At 45.0% G+C, this 18,560-nt stretch overlaps 1 protein-coding gene across 1 annotated transcript in view; it reads left to right on the top strand.

The window, feature by feature from the left end:
* LOC118302097 (WT1 interacting protein) overlaps nucleotides 1–18,560 on the top strand; it is a 31,719-nt gene that overhangs the window by 11,140 nt on the left and 2,019 nt on the right. Inside the window, exons 3-8 of the mRNA XM_035627957.2 lie at nucleotides 8,378–8,445; nucleotides 9,878–9,940; nucleotides 10,830–10,960; nucleotides 11,190–11,241; nucleotides 11,559–11,627; nucleotides 16,138–18,560. The exon at nucleotides 16,138–18,560 is cut by the window's right edge and continues 2,019 nt beyond it. Coding sequence (XP_035483850.2) covers nucleotides 8,378–8,445; nucleotides 9,878–9,940; nucleotides 10,830–10,960; nucleotides 11,190–11,241; nucleotides 11,559–11,627; nucleotides 16,138–16,290 — 536 coding nt within the window. The 3' untranslated portion in view covers nucleotides 16,291–18,560. The remainder of the gene's footprint in view (nucleotides 1–8,377; nucleotides 8,446–9,877; nucleotides 9,941–10,829; nucleotides 10,961–11,189; nucleotides 11,242–11,558; nucleotides 11,628–16,137) is intronic.

Here is an 18,560-nt window from a genome sequence, read left to right on the forward strand (position 1 = left end):
CCTCATGTGAATGGATGATGTTTTCTTTTAAGCACAGTTTTGAAAGCCCTCCGAGAGGTTCAGTTCCACATGTGCCTGCTCTTGTCATAACACAATCCAGTGATTAATCAGGAGATGCGTTCCTATGTCCCTGGTTTGGTTTGTTGTTGTTTTTATCCGTGCCCCTGAGTTAGGGTCCTCCTGGAGTCCGGAGCTGCAGAGTGAGGCCGAGTTTGCTGAGACATTGCTCGCTGGTAGCCTTGGGCTTTGTTTAACCATGCATAATTGAGCCCTCCTCTTGGCTTACTCCCATGGTTGCACCCTTTTTTCATGAAATGGCCAAGAATGCAAACTACCCCCTCCACTTCAGCCGGCCTTCCCTGGAGGACCTCAATCAGACAGTCACAAAGTGTACCAGACCTGCTTATCAGAGGGGGCAGGCCTGGCATGGGCTCACATTGAACGGCGCATGCACAGGGAGCAGTGCACGCACGCATGTACGGACATGTCCTTCATGCAAGACGGACACAGTTTTAGGATTTTGTCCTTGAAGAACTGCCTTGAACGTCAACACTTCTGGATTGTTGAGAAAATTGTGCGTTGGCATAAAATTTAAATCAGTGCCGAGCAGGTAGCACTGAAGTGCCACAGAATCGAGGCATTTCGTGTCCCTCTGCAGCTGCAATCATTGCAGAAGGATTTGCACTTTGCCCAATTGGCCGGTGAATATATTTCACTGCTTAACCAGCATGTTAGCTGGAGTGAATGTGAATTTCGATGTGACTAGGAGGCAGGTCTTTTTTGTAGCAAACAAGCAAGCTTTAAAAAATGTAAATTAAAAAAAAATAAACACACTGCTTCAGGCTGGATGAGCAGACTGTCAACCGCAGACGCCGATGACTCATTTCTCTGTTACAGTAATCCAAGCGGCCTCTGAAAAGCGCTGGCAGCAGACGAGATCTTAGGGGGCTTGAATTTCTCAAATCATTCACCACCACCAGTTGCACTTGCCAGGCAGTGGAAATGAAAAAGCTGAAGGAGGAAAAAAAAAACAGGGAGGAACGTTCAGTTCTTTGTGTTATGTTCCTGGAGTGCACGTTGACATGCACACTCATTATGGCGGTGTCATTAGAAATAATTGGAGGATGGTAAAAACAGGGCAGTACTTTGAGTGTGTGGGCTGTCATATCAACCAGGTTAGGATCATCTTTAAGATTCTGCATAGCTCTGAAATAGATTGATATTGGACACACCAGTCTAAATATGAAATATAAAAGTCCTTATCTTGTTAGACGAGACCAAGCGTTCTCAATTTTGGGTGGACAGTGAGCCGACAGATGAAGAGCCTGTAGCAGTGTTGTATTTTTGACTGACTTGATTTAACCTTTCTGGTTTCCTTATGCCTGTAGCTGTGTAGTTGAGTTCCTCCTCTTCTTGTAATGGATAACGGACAGACAGGCTGCTGTCAGATGTGCCGAACTAGAGCCTTTCTCCTCACATTGCCCTATTTGTGCTGCAGAAGACAGAATGGTCAATAAAATATCAGGGAACATGAGAAATATGTCTAATTAATTTTTGGCCTGTTGTTCTGTTCGTCACCCTGTGTGTGTGTGTGTGTGTGTGTGTGTGTGTGTGTGTGTGTGTGTGTGTGTGTGTGTGTGTGTGTGTGTGTGTGTGTGTGTGTGTGTGTGTGTGTGTGTGTGTGTGTGTGTGTGTGTGTGTGTGTGTGTGTGTGTGTGTGTGTGTGTGTGTGTGTGTGTGTCAGTCACAGTGCCGGTCTTAAATTTGTTTGCATGGAAGCGCTGACTGAGCTCAGTTTTTGTGGAGGTAGATGGCACAGGGCACAGCAGACATGCGGGTACGTTGGTGGGCCACGTATGTGCAACTTTTGCTGAATGTGCACATTCCAAACTGTGCAACTCACCGCTATGCCTCCGTATTGATTTGCTCTTTGGAAATGTTGTTCTGCACTGCACTGTCAGTCCCCCTCCTCATGAGGCGAAAAACGTGAGCAGAAATTTCACAGCTCGTCTTATCTATTTCCACATCTCGAAAACACAAGGTGAGAAAATAACAGTGCATCACTGCCTAGAGGATATTGTTAATATTACATTTCCAGTGGGAACTACACAAATGCACACACGCACACGCACACACACGCACACACACGCACACACACACACACACACACACACACACACACACACACACACACACACACACACACACACACACACACACACACACACACACACACACACACACACACACACACACACACACACACTCGTTTTATCCCCCAAAAAAGTCCCAATTCCACAGGTCGCAATGGAATATGTTTCCTTACTTTTCGTCTATCTTTTCAGCAGCATAATTTAAATCTCCTCCATTTTAACGATTTATATAATGTCACTGTTGTCGCATAGTCTACTACCTCAGCAGGCTAATTTGCCTACTTCCTGGTCTTTAGGCGATGGTGGAAACGCAGGAGGACAACGTTCTGTCTGAAAAAGATTCCCGGGCTTAAAAGTTCCAAGTGCTTTTGGTTGAAATGCGGCTTTTGTAGTTGTATTATTAAAAGTCTCCCCTTCCCTTGGTCTCTCATTGCCCACTGTGGTCACACTTTGGTTCCCACAGACAGAGGTGACATTTGGTTTGGTTTATTAATCTCCAACAGGATTGTCCCTAATCATTTCCAATCTTGTAAGATAAAAATCTCCCTCACCAGATGTTTTGTGCAGAACATTGGCCAAGTAGGGGGATCAGGAACAAATTGTGCAGCAAATTGTGGCTAAATCTTCCGTTATATTTTGCAATCGGCGCATGACATAGAATTGAAATATGTTTTGGTTTCTATATTACCTTGGATTGCTCAATGGGTGTGGCAGTCATAACTGATGTAAACACAGGGATCTAATGCTGAACTGCGTCATTCATGGTGGATGATATGCTCACTGCTGCGTGTGCTGGACCTTCCGCGCTGGGTTTTCACCAAAAAAGACTTGGAACAATACATTGTTGTCTTGGATTTCAACGTTTTAGAAAAACGATAAAAAACGTCAACTTTTTCTTCAAATGTTGTCTTTTTTTCTGTACCCGAGTGGAAATGGGAAATGGCTTGAGACCTGATGCACGCTGCTCTTTTCTGTGGGGATGCAGTCACATCCATGTTGTGATTGGACGCTCAGAGGCTGTTCCTGAGATTTCGTGTAGGTTTTTTTGGGAAACCCGCGTGTTTCATGCGTATGTGTTGTTGTTTTTTAACGCATAGGTTAACCACACCCATTCCGGTTGTAATCCTGAGAGTTAAGAAAACTGCCAACTGATTTAATATCAAAACGAGAATGGTAAAACCAAATGTCAACACGGGCAAACTGCCTCCACAATGAGGAACAGTCTTTTCATGTCGAAACACATCAACAGGCATTTGACTAATAGGAAGTTGACAAATTCTTCTACTTGGAATGTGACCTGATATGACCCACTTTTGTAGCCAGGTTGCGATGGGGATTTAGATCTTTCAAAAGCAAGACAATGTTCACCTAGACAGTATATCAGTCTTTGAAATGTTTCATAGCTTGAATATTTCAGTCCTCCACAAGTATTTTCACATTTACCATCATAATGCTTTAGTAGATGTGATGCCATGAGTTCATTGTAGGTAATGGGTGAAAACTGAGTCCACCAATCATAGCACAACATCAGAGGCCTTTACATTCTTAAGATTACCCAGTTTTTCTCAAAGTTGAAAACAACTCTTAGGTTTGTCATCCGCATTGGACTTCAGTTGAACATTTGCAGGCACAAGTGGATCCGCGACAGCACAAAGAAGGAGAGTTTCACACTCATTGGCGAGAGCGGCGGCTGTGTTTTAAATGCTTTCTTCCCTTTGTCGCACCGTTGAGCAGAGTCTCACAGGTAGACCTTCAGGTCAGGCTGCATTTAAAAGCACGTCCGCCGTCTTCACTTCGATTAACAGACTTGAACCCACGCCTCGACCTTAACCGTAACCATTTGCAGGTGGCAGCAAAGTCCCACGTTTCTAGTATATTTTCTAGTATAGTGTAATATCATCATTACACCTGCAACCTACCAGCAAATACAACAACAGTTTTAGACTTAAAAGGATTTCTTTTCTTTTTTTCCAGATGAACATCCTTCCTCATAACTTTAAAGAACTCAGTCGTCAGTGTTCAACGCTCTTTAAACTCTGTGGTGTCTTTCTCCTCGCGGTCATTAATGGCTGCCAGTAAATGTTGCCGGTTTATTCGGGGAGACAAGCTCGTTCCAGTTTGTTCTGTGTGAACACAGATGAACCCCAGGGGGATTGAGCTGACTCACCTTTGCCATGATCACACAACGGTCCTCTTGAACCAGACCCACTCTCGTTTCCATTGCAGCCGCGAGTGCATTCGAAGGATGAGCTCTAATTCCTCTATGTTAAAAAAAATGTGTGAGCGAGCAGCTTTAAGGGGAGCGAGAGGTCGGGGTCTGAAAGCCTCAGCAGTAACACTGTTGACTGTCCTGTGAGCAGGCAGAGTGAGAGGTGAACATCATTGTGTTTGGTTCATGATCACGCTTATGTTTTCACCGTCCAAGTTAACACATTAAATTATATAAGCTGTTGAAATCTGAGTTATTTAGTTTTTTTCCAGCTTGTTTAGGCCCAGTCAATTCATTTTATAATCACTTCTACATTATTTGACATGTATTCACATTCAAAGAATTTCTTTTTTTCTTTTTATTCTCCCAACAATGAAGGTTTGTTTTGAGAGTGATAAAAATGGATTGTGCTAATTTTCTCTGCAGCACAGTCTGGTGACAAAAGGCCAGTGGAGAGTCAGGCAGGCACGGAGCCCTCCCCCTCCCTCTCCTCGGTGAGGGAAGCGGGCAGAGAGCGGGTGTTGGAGAGGTGCGGGGGGTTGAATGGGACCAGCTAGTGACCTCAGGCAGAAAGAATGTCCCCGTTTGCTCAGTCGGCCCGCTCCCCTAGCAGCGCTCCACACAGTCATCAGCGCCGAGGCCCTTTGTGTTCACCTTCCAGACCCCAAACTCCAGAGCAGAGGCCACAGGCGAGCACACAGCAACACCTCGCAGCCCCTGCTGCTGCACTGTTCACTCCAATCTCTGCTGTTCCTGCAAGTTTAGCCTCTTCAAAGATCTGCTGTTGCAAATAGCCTCTCCCAAGAGTTGCATCACACGGAGTTCCTCCCTCAGTTTTGCTTCCCTCTCCGCTCCACGCTACCAAAATGCTAATTGCTGCTCAGTCTCAAAGTCTTAAAAGTCTCACCTATTGTGTGGACGGCATTCCTCAGCCGCTCCAGCCATTTATGTGGGTGTTAATGTATTGCCATCTCCCGGCATTGTGACACCGTGTTTGCGTGTGAAATACAGCGATTGCATAAATTTCAGTGTTAAAAAGAGAGAAGGAAGGGGGTGGGCACATCTTTCCCATGGCGGGACACCCATAAAATCAATGGTGGCTCGGTACGACAATTAAATCGGACTAATCCAGCAGATTTATGGGATCCGTGTGCTTCATCGTCCTCCGGGTGAAGTCATTGCGCTGCCAGAGAGACACTGCGGCTTTTAAATGAATTTGAAAGGGCGAGCTGTGAGGGATGCATGGCAGGGGGCTGCAGGAGCCGGCTCGCGGCTGAATTTCCCCCGTTAGATTGGATTCCCATGAATGAAAGCTCACCCAGAGGAACTCCGCCTTTAGACTCCCGCCTCGTCGCGTGGGCAGGTTTCAATTTGTGCGTTGGAGGGAGAAAATAAATTACAAAAGGCCACCAAAGTTATGTCTGAAGGTTGCTTCAACACTCGGCGGCCCAAAAAAGTCTTTGCTTAAAAACGAGCCAAGCCAATATCACCAGCAAAAGTCTGGTCGTGCATCTCAAAGAATGAAAAGTTTTTAGTGGCTTAATCACACTGATGCATCTCGGTATGCTAATGGTTTGAGCAGTGCCTGTGTCCATGCGTGTGTCAAAGTTGGGAACATCCTCCCTCCAGTCGGCTATTGTTGGTCCGTCTGTGAGCAGTGCACAATGGCAGGGTAGGGAAGAGGAGACATTCTGGGGGGGGGGGGGCAACCTGCTGTATTGATTGTGTATGGGTTGTGAATGGATTCCTGTTGGGATCAATGGTCTAAGTAATTAAACAGGGGGGCACGGGCAGAATGTTGCCTACCTTGGACCAGCCATCTGCTCTGTGCTGATGTGCTGCTGCCTGCGGGGAAGAAAGATTAAGGAAAAGGCATATACAGTGTTCTGTATTCTAGCGACGAGTGCCACAAGTTGTCAGAAACTGAGTTTTTATTCCGTGTGCTCACTGTTTGTTTCTGAGCAGCACTCTTTCAATTTTAACAGACATACATGTCATTTTTAGAACAATAACCAACTCTATTGCACTTGTCTCCGTCTGCAACCTCCAAGTCATTTCATGCCATATTAAGTGTTCAATAGTAATATAAGTAGACATTTTCTATGGAGACTAATATATTTCTGCTTTATTAATCAGGACATATCTATAAAGACAAGTCCATTGTTAGCTTTTAGTTAGTTTAAGTATACAGTGTTTATGGATGCATAACTACATGCATCCATAAATGCAGATATATAAGAGATAGTCCAGTCCTTCTCTCCATACATTGAATTTGTAAGTGTTATAATAAAAAATTTAAAAAAGATTCACGATCCTTTGATTCCCACAATGCAACTTGGCAGTGTGATTTGTTTTAAGATATCTCCCTGCGTGGGACATGCCATGTCTTTCAAATGTTCAGTCCCGGGCTGTAAAGCAGGCTTTGTTGTTTTTTGTTGTTGTTGTTCTGTCTGCAGGCAAACGAGAAAAGTAAATAATCCTGGCGATATCACCGAGACATCATCTGGGCTGTTTTCTCCGACTTCCCCTCATAGCCCCAAACAACATGACAAATCAGTTTTCACAATCTGAGTGGTTTTTCCCCCTGAACAGTAAACTGGTCTTATCAGTTGAATGCTCCTTTAATGAGATGCCTCCATTCCTCTGGGGCTCGGCTGCAGGGTTTTTGCTCCCAGTCGGACGCAAGTGCATTTAGGAAACGTGGTACAGTACATCGGTCTGTCTCTGTGGAAATACTAGTGCCTGGTCAACTGCCAGAGCTGGCAAGCTTACTGCCGACGTGATAGCCGGTCAATCTCAAACGATCTTCCCTCCATTTTCTCTCGACTGTTCTGTTTCCCCTCTCAACACTCTACACAATTTTGTTCAGTAAAAGAAGGGGAAATGAAGTGAATGGTCACTTAGCAAACTTGTTGGTCTTCCGCAGACTAGTCTTAAGTGTGACAATAACTTCACTCGGTCCATTCAAATGCTCTATTTGTATCATAACTGTCAGTGGGCTACTTGCACAACCATGTCCGGGTTCTACTTACTGCTAGTACTGCTCAACTGTTTCTGGTCCGGTTCAACAATGGCGCTGTTTCATTGGCTGATCTGTAACGAAATGTCTGCTGCAGACCTTCGTGTGAGAGGTGACGGAGAAATGATCCCGACGTATGTTTACCAGCCGTCGTCTCCTCAGGTTTGGGATGGGTCGGAAACCCGTGAAAACTTAAATTTCGATGACGTCGAAAAAAGTGGGAGTACTTCTTCATCTGTTTTTGAAAATGTCCCGTTTTGGACATTTTCCTGCGCAGACTCGTGACAAAACTCTGAATGAAGTTATGAGTAAACACAGTAGCGGTGAACAGACCGGAAACGGACGAGCAGCATTACTTTGAAATGGAAGTACGTCATGAGACCTAGTGCATGTAGCCCATTTGGAAGTCAACAACGGTCAACAGTCTTTATTTTGACACGCAAGGTTATAGCACAGATAAATAAGCTACAATGACTTCATATTTTTTGGCTCTCTATCTCGGGCTCTCCATCACCTCAAAGGTCAGCGCTGCTGACTAGACAGTGGCTTCACGTCAGCTTAGTGAAAGTTCACACAGATTGAGCAGTGTGCAAACCTAACATGGATTTACGTCGCCCCGCAATCAAATCCACTAATTGCATTGTTTGCATTGGGATGAACTGAATTTGCCTCAACGTTTTTGCCTTTTGAAATGCTGCTGTGAGCATTCCTTTGGTGAGATTGTGTGCTGATGTCGGGTGATAGGCGTGCTTCACATTTCACAAAGTGGGTATTTGGTTTAAACGGGGCCGTGCGTAGGCGAGATAAAGTTCCTTCACAATACCATCCACAAACTGTTGCTACAAAGTTAGAAGAACACAATTGTCTAAAATATTATTGTATGCTTTAGAATTAAGACTAACCATACACAAAAGGGGCGTCCACATACTTTTAGCCATATAGTCTAACTGACATTCTCCAATTCCATACTTGATTTTTTTTTGTCTTTCTTTTCAGGGAGGAGGCTGCGAGGGAAAGCGTTCTACAACGTCAACGGGAAGGTCTACTGTGAGGAAGATTTCCTGGTAAGTCGCCTGCGTGTCCACGATTATTGAGCCCCCGTTGTGCGATGAGCAGCATTAGCGGAGAGCAAACGCATCTTTGCCTCGTGGAGGGGTGAATGACGAGCGGGTGGAGCGGAGAACAAGGGATTAGGATCTCCAGCTGCATTCTGCAACCCTCCAGAGGAAACAGACATCGCAGCTACAATTAGGAGCTAAGCACCACCCCTCCAGTTCACACTAATTCTCATCCCCCCCCAAACATCCCCAAGGAGCTCAATTACCCCGCGTGCTGCCCCCTGCACTTACAATTAAGGGTGGGAGGAGGTGTGTGTCGGACAGCTGTAGCTCTCGGGCCTCTGGTCCATCTGCTCCAGGTTACCAGGGCAGACACGGCGCCTGCTCTCACGCTGCTTGCTATTGTACCCCTCCCAAAGTTTAATGTCGATGAACAACAAGATGCTTATTGTGCAAATTGAAAAATAACATTTCTGCTCACGTAAACTTTTTGTTTCCTGCAACTGAATGTGATGTTATTACTAAGACTAAGAACATTGTGACTGATTCCGAACATGGTGGAAGACGCTCACAAAAGAGCTTCCCGCCGTAACATAACTGTTGATAACAGCTTCATAAACAGCCTCCCAGCGCAAGGCCTGTCAGAGCGTCCTGTTTACAGGCAGCTTCCCCTCAGAGTTTCACCCATCTATAAGGAAACACTGCAATTCCTGTTTTGCCGTTTACAATCAGTGCCTCTCTGTGATTAACCGATGCTGCAGGTCAGATGACGGGATGAGACTAATCTGCTTCCACCTTCCTCTTAAGGCTGAGAGTTGACCAGTCTGGCCTGTCACCCCAGGGCTGTCTTGTCTTGGGAGCGGGGGCGGGGTGGTGGTGGTGGTGGTGGTGGTAGTGGCGGCAGATGGTAGATCTGGAGTAGAGATGTCAGGGGCAAGGGGCAGGCTGCCCATCTCCACCTCCCACCTCCACCTGGTCGCCATGTCAGGACCCCCAAGGGGGTTGTGAGCCGCACATGGTCACCTTCATTATCCGCTGGCAGTTCAGTCGACAGGAGCGATCGGCAGGTGTTTTGTTTCCCGTGGGCACCTCACACCCAGTCGGCCCAGTGGAGCGTCCACTGTCCAAACATGGCAGACCCCAAATGTGATTGAATATTTAAGTGAACAAATGTAATGGCAGCGCATGAAATCAGCACAAGCACTTGTGTTAGAGAATAAACACGAATGGATGTATGAGGTCAGACGTTACCGGTCACCGCTGCCTGGTGAACATATCAGCTGAGAGACAAAGGGGGTCTAATTTGAGGAGCACAGCGGCGCCCTCTATAGTTGACGTGAAGAGTGAAACATGTTCATGCATCAGGTCATGTTCTGCTGATCGCCAAGCCGCATCCACTGCCGAGTGTTATAAATCCTGTGTCTCGTCTCGCCCACAGTACTCTGGTTTCCAGCAGACGGCGGAGAAGTGCTTTGTGTGTGGTCACCTCATCATGGAGATGGTAAGAGCATTATCACATGACGTGAGGCAGAGAGTCGTCACATGTGGAGTTACGAAGGGTCATGTTTGTTGAAGGGGTCGACCGATTATCAGTGCAGATAATCGCCATTTTTATGATTACCGGTATCGGCCATTTTTTAATACAATTTGCTGATAAGATAATCTAATTTTAATATGTGCTGCTTTGGCTCTGATGCAGCAGCATTCACTACTCTCTGGACTTGAGCAATGTCCCGTCCATGTTTGTTTGTCCAACTTCATAATAATGCTGCTGACAGCTCCCTGCACTTGGTATGTTAAGATCATGTTGAAAGGTTCTGTGAATTAACATATGCTTTAAGGCATTTCAACCAAGTTTTGTGCTAAGAGTTTGTGTCATTCAGAATTTTGACACTTTTTACCGCAGACAAATATCGGTTTCAAATACGGGTTATCGGTCTCTTAGATTAATAATCGGTATCGGTATCGGCCCAGAAAAAGGGTCGACCCCTAAATTGTAGTGTCCTGTAGTACACAGCTAGGCCTGCAAAGGCATTGTGCTGTACATGAATTATACTTTCATTTCTGACTCTGCTTGATATTCTATTGTGTTTATCGTAAGAGAAGCACAGTTAACACGATATTGTGCAGATATTGATGCACTCCAACTTTGTGTATTCAATTTTTGCATCTTCACTTGCTCACAATCTTTGGCATTATTCACCACAGGAACATCTTTGCTAACCAAGCCCTTTCTGACACATGACAGCACAGAGTTCATGTTTTCAATCTGGACTGTCAGGAATTCGTCAGATGATACTGCATGAACTCAGTGGCCTTGCTCCCAAATCTTACTGTTATCTTGTGTTTGTGTGTGCGTGTGTTTTCTTTCTACGTGTGTGGCTGTCTAGATCCTGCAGGCGCTGGGCAAGTCCTACCATCCGGGCTGTTTCCGCTGTGTGGTGTGTAAAGAGGGTCTCGACGGAGTGCCTTTCACCGTAGATGTGGAGAACAACATCTACTGCGTTAAAGACTACCACACGTAAGAAGGACAACTCTCCGCTTGCCGCATCGATGAAAGGAGATCATTGCGTGACAGAGCATGGTCTGGAATTTGCAAACAAGCCGTTTGAAAATTGGAAAAGAAAATCACACTGCATCTGCTCCTGTGGCTGTCATATTGTTTATATATATATATATATACTTGATATAAATGTGTGTAAAAGAAAGACTATCCAATTTCTAATTAGTTTTTGTCTCTTCCCTAACAGGGTTTTTGCTCCCAAGTGTGCCTCCTGCAACCAGCCTATCCTTCCAGTCCAGGTGAGGATCATATCTAGATGCACGCGAGTTCAGATATATATATGCAAAAATGGAAACAAAACAAATTATTTCTTAGTGAATACTACTGCCAAACTGCAAAGATGTAAACCACAAACAAGGTGATCAAAGTTTATCTAATAAAAGTGGGGAAATGAAACAAAGTGAGGCAACAACACATATCGCGTGTGTGCGTGTGTGCGTGTGTGCGTGCTTGCGTGCGTTGCTTCAGGACACGTGGACGCTGCGAGAATCAAACCACAGACCTGCTGGTTATTGGTCACTTTACCGATGTAATGATGTTTGTTTCGTCCCACCAGGGCTCGGAGGAAACCATCCGGGTCGTTTCTATGGACAAGGACTACCACGTGGAGTGTTACCACTGTGAGGTGAGATGCTCCCCCAGCCTGCCCTTTGTGTCGTCTTGCACACACACACACACACACACACACACACACACACACACACACACACACACACACACACACACACACACACACACACACACACACACACACACACACAAGGTTTGAGTAAGAGTTGCCTAGCTGCATGTGATCTGACTCGAGTCAACTTAGCATCACTGCATTTGATTCAGCTTTTCAGGCTCTTATGAAATAGTTGAGACAACACTCAAATATTTGCACACACACGACCATGCACACTCAAACACACACACACACACACACACACACACACACACACACACACACACACACACACACACACACACACACTCTCACTCACACACACACACACAAAAACACACACACACACACACACACACACACACACACACACACACACACACACACACACACACACACACACACGAGCCACACACACAGATACTGGCCCAAGGTTACAGCACAACAGTGTGACTCACTGACAAAGCACATTCCAGCACCGAGGTCTGAACTCGGCTGGGGACTTGTTGCTGAAACCAGACGTGTGAGATCCCAGTCATCCTGCCACTCAGACAGTTTGTACTTCCAAGTGTGACAGAAAAGGTTTAGTGAAGAGAATCAGCATTTCAGTGATTCTTTCTTTCTTATTTGTGAATTGTAAATTCTGAATATAGCACAAAGAAAAAAGGATACGACCGGCTGATTTCTCAGAATGGCTCACATTCCACTTCATAGAAATCTATCATATTATTATGTAAGCAGTGGTTAATCATTCAGCTGACCTCTGGAGGACAGAGGAAGGGTGAAGTCCAGAGCTGAATCATCTTCACAATTAAAAAGAATTTAGGGACAAAACCGAAGAAAGAAAAAAATTAAGAATTTAAAAAATCACATAAACACATAAATATGTTATAAGAGTGTTTGAATATACTGAAAAGTGTAATTAAATGAACTACATTAAGAACATCAAAGGGAGGATTGGAAAGATTATGGAGCAATCTAAGTTCTGGGTTAAGCTATAATGAAGTGAATATAAAAGAGGTGCTCAGTATTGAATCAAAGATTTCAACTGAATATGATTCTTTAATATATAATGGAAGTCAATTCCAGCAAAAAGATACAGTGAGATTCACATGTGCACTGTGAGAATTCATTTCAAATACTTGACTCTTCAGCTGCGTCATCATGATGTCAGCAGACTGGTCCCAGGCCAGTCAGTTTACGACGTGATCCCTCCAGCGTGTTCATGGTCCAGCCCAGGGTCTCGTCACTGTCAGACGTGCACAGAATTTCTCCGCAGTTCAATGCAGTGATTCATTAATGAACAGACGTCCATCCTTGATGAACCTATACTGACATTTAAAAGAGATAAACACAGAAAAAAAATCACACACAAGACCGGGGTCTGTCTGGTGCAGTAAACTGACTTTATTCATAATTCATTCATCGCTACTGGAAAACTGAAGTCTCGGGGACATCCTGCACACCGTCTGCAGGGGCAAAACATTTCAGTCACTTGTTGTCAGAGCTTCGCCTTGGGGCTCAGCACCACTCGTCACAAAACAGCCACATGACTGGAGTCGGTGCATTAATGCACCCGTCCATCCTGCACCCCACAGAACTCCCATTCTCTGCTGCCCTTTATTTATTATTATTATTTTTTTTACTTTGTTTATTGGGTTTCAAGCATAAACAATATGAACAGAATTCCACTCACAGATTATAAGATACATCAAACAAAACAAAATCAAGAAAAGAAAAACAAACAGGTAGACAGCAAAACAAAGACAATACAAATAAAACCTCGCTACAAGCCAAACAGACAGTCAAAATATAAACGAACATAATGGCCAAAAAGAGATAAACAGTCAAACATACGGTTACAGGTCAACTAGACCGCAGTGTAGCCCCTTTCGACATCCCAGGTAAGTTACGACACGGACAGCCAGAGTCTACTACCGCCACTTGGGAGTGGCATAAATAGCCAACAAGTAAATAAAGAAATAACAGTGGCAGTGATTGCGTACACACATATATGTATAAAGCCATAAATGCACATCAATCAGGAACTGCAGGGAGGTGTAATTGCCTAACGTAATGGAGAAAAGGGCCCACATTGTATCAAATTTGTTCTTAGATCTTTTCCAACTGTATGCAGCTCAGAATAGCTTTAATCCAGAGAGCATGGGAGGGGGGTGCAGAGGATTCAAATGAATCGTCTCGCCTGCAAAGTGACGAAGGCTATTAGATCCTGCTTTACTTTAGAAAGTTGTAACGAGGGGAAGGAGACTCCAAAAAGTGCGATATAAAGATCTGGTCCAATCTGCGATCCACTTACTTCTGAGAGCGTGTTAAAAATATCTGACAAGAGATGGGCAAGACCAAAACATATGTGTGTGGTTTGCAGGGGACTGCTTGCATCCGATGCAATCAGAGTCCCCATCGTCATAAATTTTGGACAATCTCGCTCTGGTCCAATGGGCCCTATGGACAAGCTTACACTGGATGAGACTGTGCCGCGCGGAGACAGAAGAGGTGTGCACCCTCTCGAGAGCCTTCTCCCATAGCTCGTCAGATATCTCTTGCCCTAGCTCCCCCTCCCATGAAGATCTAATACCACACAATGAGTCAGAGTGTAAAGCGCAAATTTGTCTGTAGATCATTGTTAGAGAGCCTTTCAGTGCAGGGAGAGGAGCGAGGAAAACATCGAACTGTGTCATACCAGGGAGAATAGGGAAACTGGGACCTATACTACGGACGTAGCTCTGGACTTGTAAAAATCGAAAAAAATGACTTCCAGGGAGACCAGATTTAGATGAAAGCTGTTCAAACGTAGTGAATGTATCGTCAATATAGTCTTTTAATACCAAAACTAGACCAAGATGAGAAGGCATTACCAAGCATAGATGGCGGGAAAGCTGGGTTCAATGCTATTGGAGCAAAGAAAGGAATTGTCTGAAACCCAAAGTGTCGTCTAAATTGGCTCCAGATCCTCCATGTTGCTTTAACACAAGTATTTTTGACAAAGGAAGAAGAGGGACCTGTAATGGAGCAGTGAGCGAGGGGCAGACAATGATGCAGGTGTGGCCGAGGCAGCCTCCATCTCTAACCAGATTGGGGTTGGGGATATCTCGTTCTGTAGCCAGAACTGAACACTCCTAGGGCTGCCCAGTAGTACAATCTGAAATTAGGCAGTGCAAGACCTCCGACTGTTTTCGGCCTCTGCATAAACTGTTTCCTTATTCTAGCCTTCTTTTTATCCCAAATAAAGGGCATGGTCAGACCGTCCACCTTATTGAAAAAGGTTTTCAGGAGAGGAAAATCGGTGAGCACTGAAAAAGATACAGGAATTTAGGGAGAGTGTTCATTTGAATAGGATTTATTCTCGCAACCAAAGAAAGTTGAAGTGAAGACCAGTGATCCAGATCATCTTTAGTGCGGGCTAATAGAGGAGAAAAGTTGGCCCTAAATAGCTTATCAAATCTTTCTGTGACGTGAATGCCAAGATAAGTGAAGTCTGCTGCCCTTTCTTGTGAGGCAACAACTTATTCTCACTTGTTTATATGTTAAAAATTCACTGTAAAAGTGCAAATGTTGGCTTTAAAGGCACGACTCACTGTTTTAAAGGGAAGGCACTTATTTCCACAGACCTAGACGAGAAAAATCGATTACACTGTCTCGTCTGTATGTGAAATATGAAGCTTCAGCCCGCAGCAGGTTAGATGAGCTTAGCACCAAGACTGGAAATGAGGTATGTCTGCGACCGAGAACACGTCTCCTGGAATTCCAAAGATCTCACATCTCACATATTTTCTTTGATTTTACACTGTTAAAGCATTTAAATGCTGCGTTTATTTTGGTTAGGGTTGTGTTTGTGGTCATGGTTCGTTGTCGTTGTACATTTAATATCAAATGATGACTTCTTTCGTACCTATCAAAACGACAGCACAAAAATAAAAAGTGACTAGATCTACCGCTCGTCTTCCGTCACATTTTAATATCTGCCACTGTCAAAAGGAAAGGGAAAACTCTGGAGCATTAAACCGCCATTAAAAACGACAAAGGAGAGTGTACAACCAATCACGTTGCGATTTCTTAGCTGTTGTGGCCCGAGAACTCGGCCTCAACCATAGCTCCAGGAAACGGGTGAAACTGTTAGTCTGGCTGAATATAACAATTTCCTTATACTCGAATGCTCAATAATTAATCAGCAACATATCTTCTTTGTTTACTCTGTACCACAACTGAAGTGTGAAAAACAACAACTTGCCATTTAAAGTTGTTTAGGCTGCTGACTTTTCTACTGGTGTTGATCTTCTCCTAATCTTTGTGTATTCCTCAAACTATCCCTTTGCAGAGATACAGTATATTTAGGAAGCGCACACACACACACACACACACACACACACACGCGTGCGCACACAGACGCAGGTTTAATTGTTGATTGTCTCCATGGTGTGTTCATGTTTCGGTCTTCATGTGCCTCTTTCAGGACTGTGGTCTGAAGCTAAACGACGAGGAGGGCCACCGCTGTTATCCACTGGAAGGCCACCTGCTCTGCCACGGCTGCCACATCCATCGGCTCCAGTCGCAGGTCCCCGCCCACCCGCCGCCCAGCTACCCCCTTCATGTCACCGAGCTGTGAGCGGGAGGAGGGTGGGCAGCAACCAAAGCCCCGACTCCCAGGTGATCTGGGACACCAGCAGTGGGCCAAGAAAAAAGAAAGAAAGGCCTGCACCCCATCCAGCAGTTCCAGGGAAGCCTCCGTGTGGCCATCCGAGCTTCTGCCCCTGTCCTCAATGGGACAGCCAGGCTGTGGACTAACACACTGTGCAGCTCCCACCACAAGCCCCACTGTCACATGACAGGGCTGGGGGAAAAAAGGGTCCCCCTCCACCTCCGTCTGCGGTCCTTTCCTCCCCCCTTCCCCTTGGGAGCCTAACCCTGAAAGCCAAAACGCTGGCTCATCCAGAGGCCCCTGGTGACGTCATACCTTCTGACCCCTGCACATTCATCAAACACAGGGTTTTTGTGATCGGAGGAGAGAACACAAACTTGTCTCTTACCCTGCTTCCCCCTCTTTCCCTTTCCATGTTATTTCATTCCCGTGCTCTGACTGAAGCGGTTTACCGCAGCGGATTCAACGGGGCTGTCAGGTCTGAGAGCGCCGCTGATCTGAGCGGCGGCAGGGCCAGGGAGCGAGCCACTACATTCCAGTGCTGGCTGTGCTGGACAGGCCCCAGGGGTGGGCATGCTGTGCCTTCAGAGCGGGCCCTCTCTGTGCAGCTATTAACACTGAAATGGAAGCCCTGCTACAGGCTATGCAAAGGACCCACCAGCATCATGACACAGAGCCGCGAGGAGAAAAAAAAAAGACTTGACTCCTCGCTCCTCACTTTGCACCACCCCAACAAAACAGATGCACCGTAGCACGACAAGCCCAGAGGACTGACTGACATTCCACTTAGAGAAAATCTTAGCCGAGACCTCGAGAGATTCACAAGCAGTGTCTTAATTAATGGTTATATTGTGACAGCAAAAGAAAATTTTAGATGCACATAGATTGTCTTTTATATATGAATATATATTTTGCAGATGTTTTCCACATAAGATTCCTAGATGTAGATTTGTTGTTGTTGTTGTTGTTGTTGTTGTTGCTGCGCTCGTGATAGAGTCAGAGGTGAAGCAAGTTGTCTGAAGCCTCTGAAGACTGTTGGTCTTTTGTATCATTTCTCGTCCAGGACACGGAGTCTCCTCGTGTCTGTCCGTGGGTCAGAGATCCACTGGCTTTTTTGAAGAGCAGACTCGGCTCCATTAGAATCTGCCTGCAGTTGTTTCCCTTCACTTTGAGTACCAAATGACTCGTTCACAAATGAGTTTGTTTTTACATTTGGTTTTTCATTCAGTTTTGTGTTCTAGTTAATGCAAACCTTTTAATCATTCAGACCGAAGGGATTAGTCTTGCTCAAGCTTTGCAGGGGTAAAAGGACGATTGTGTAGTCAACTCCTACAAAAGGGGTACATTTATTGATCTCAACTAAAGTTTGTGCCACTGTGGTGCACAAACTATTTCACAGAGCTATCAGGTTCATCTTGAGTATTAAATCTAAGATTTTTACCATGGAATAAGCATTTACCTGGACTGTGCTTGTAAAATATCAACCGTGGGTGGAACTCGGGTGAATTTGAAACGACACCTCCCTCTCCACTGTATGAATGTGGCATTTTGCCATCTGGTACTCGAAGAGGAATGAAACACTGCGTGGTTATTTTTCAAATACCTTTTGCTTCAGGTCTGTCCAGGACACTGATTCCTGGTATGTTTTCCAGACACTGGTTTTGTCACTCGAGCACTGAGAACACAGCGTTCCTACGAGGAACCTCTACTTGTCCGCATGCCTTAAGACAGAACAGGTATGTTTGTGTGTCTCGCTCTGGGGCCTGTACCGTGAAGCCAGTTCAGCGCAGTCCGGCTCTCCTGGGTTTATCTGGATAACCTGTATCACGAAGCTTAGTTATCAATCTTGTTTAATCTGGATTTACTAATCTGGCTATGAGCATGTTCAATTTGAAATGAGCGGAGTTGTTAATTACAAGGGACACCGTGAGAGGGCTTCGTTTTTATTTCCAATCATCGTCACACTCATGTTAATCTGAGCTGCAGTGATGGAATCAGAGTTAAAAAACATCAACAATTTTAGTACAATAAAAATGCAGCTGTAATCGTCATTATGTAAACTCAACTGTTTAAAACCAGAGTGGACAACTTGGCCGTCTGGAACCGCAGAGCAATCCACTAATCCACAAAAAATGTCCATTGTTTTTTTTCCATTCGTCACCTTTAACTATTTTTTTTAGTCCATGTCGGGATCCTGTAGGAACAATAACTGTTTTTGCAGTAATCTGATTGGAAAG

Source organism: Scophthalmus maximus, chromosome 4 (genome assembly GCF_022379125.1).
Source record: "Scophthalmus maximus strain ysfricsl-2021 chromosome 4, ASM2237912v1, whole genome shotgun sequence".
Classification (NCBI taxonomy): domain Eukaryota; kingdom Metazoa; phylum Chordata; class Actinopteri; order Pleuronectiformes; family Scophthalmidae; genus Scophthalmus; species Scophthalmus maximus.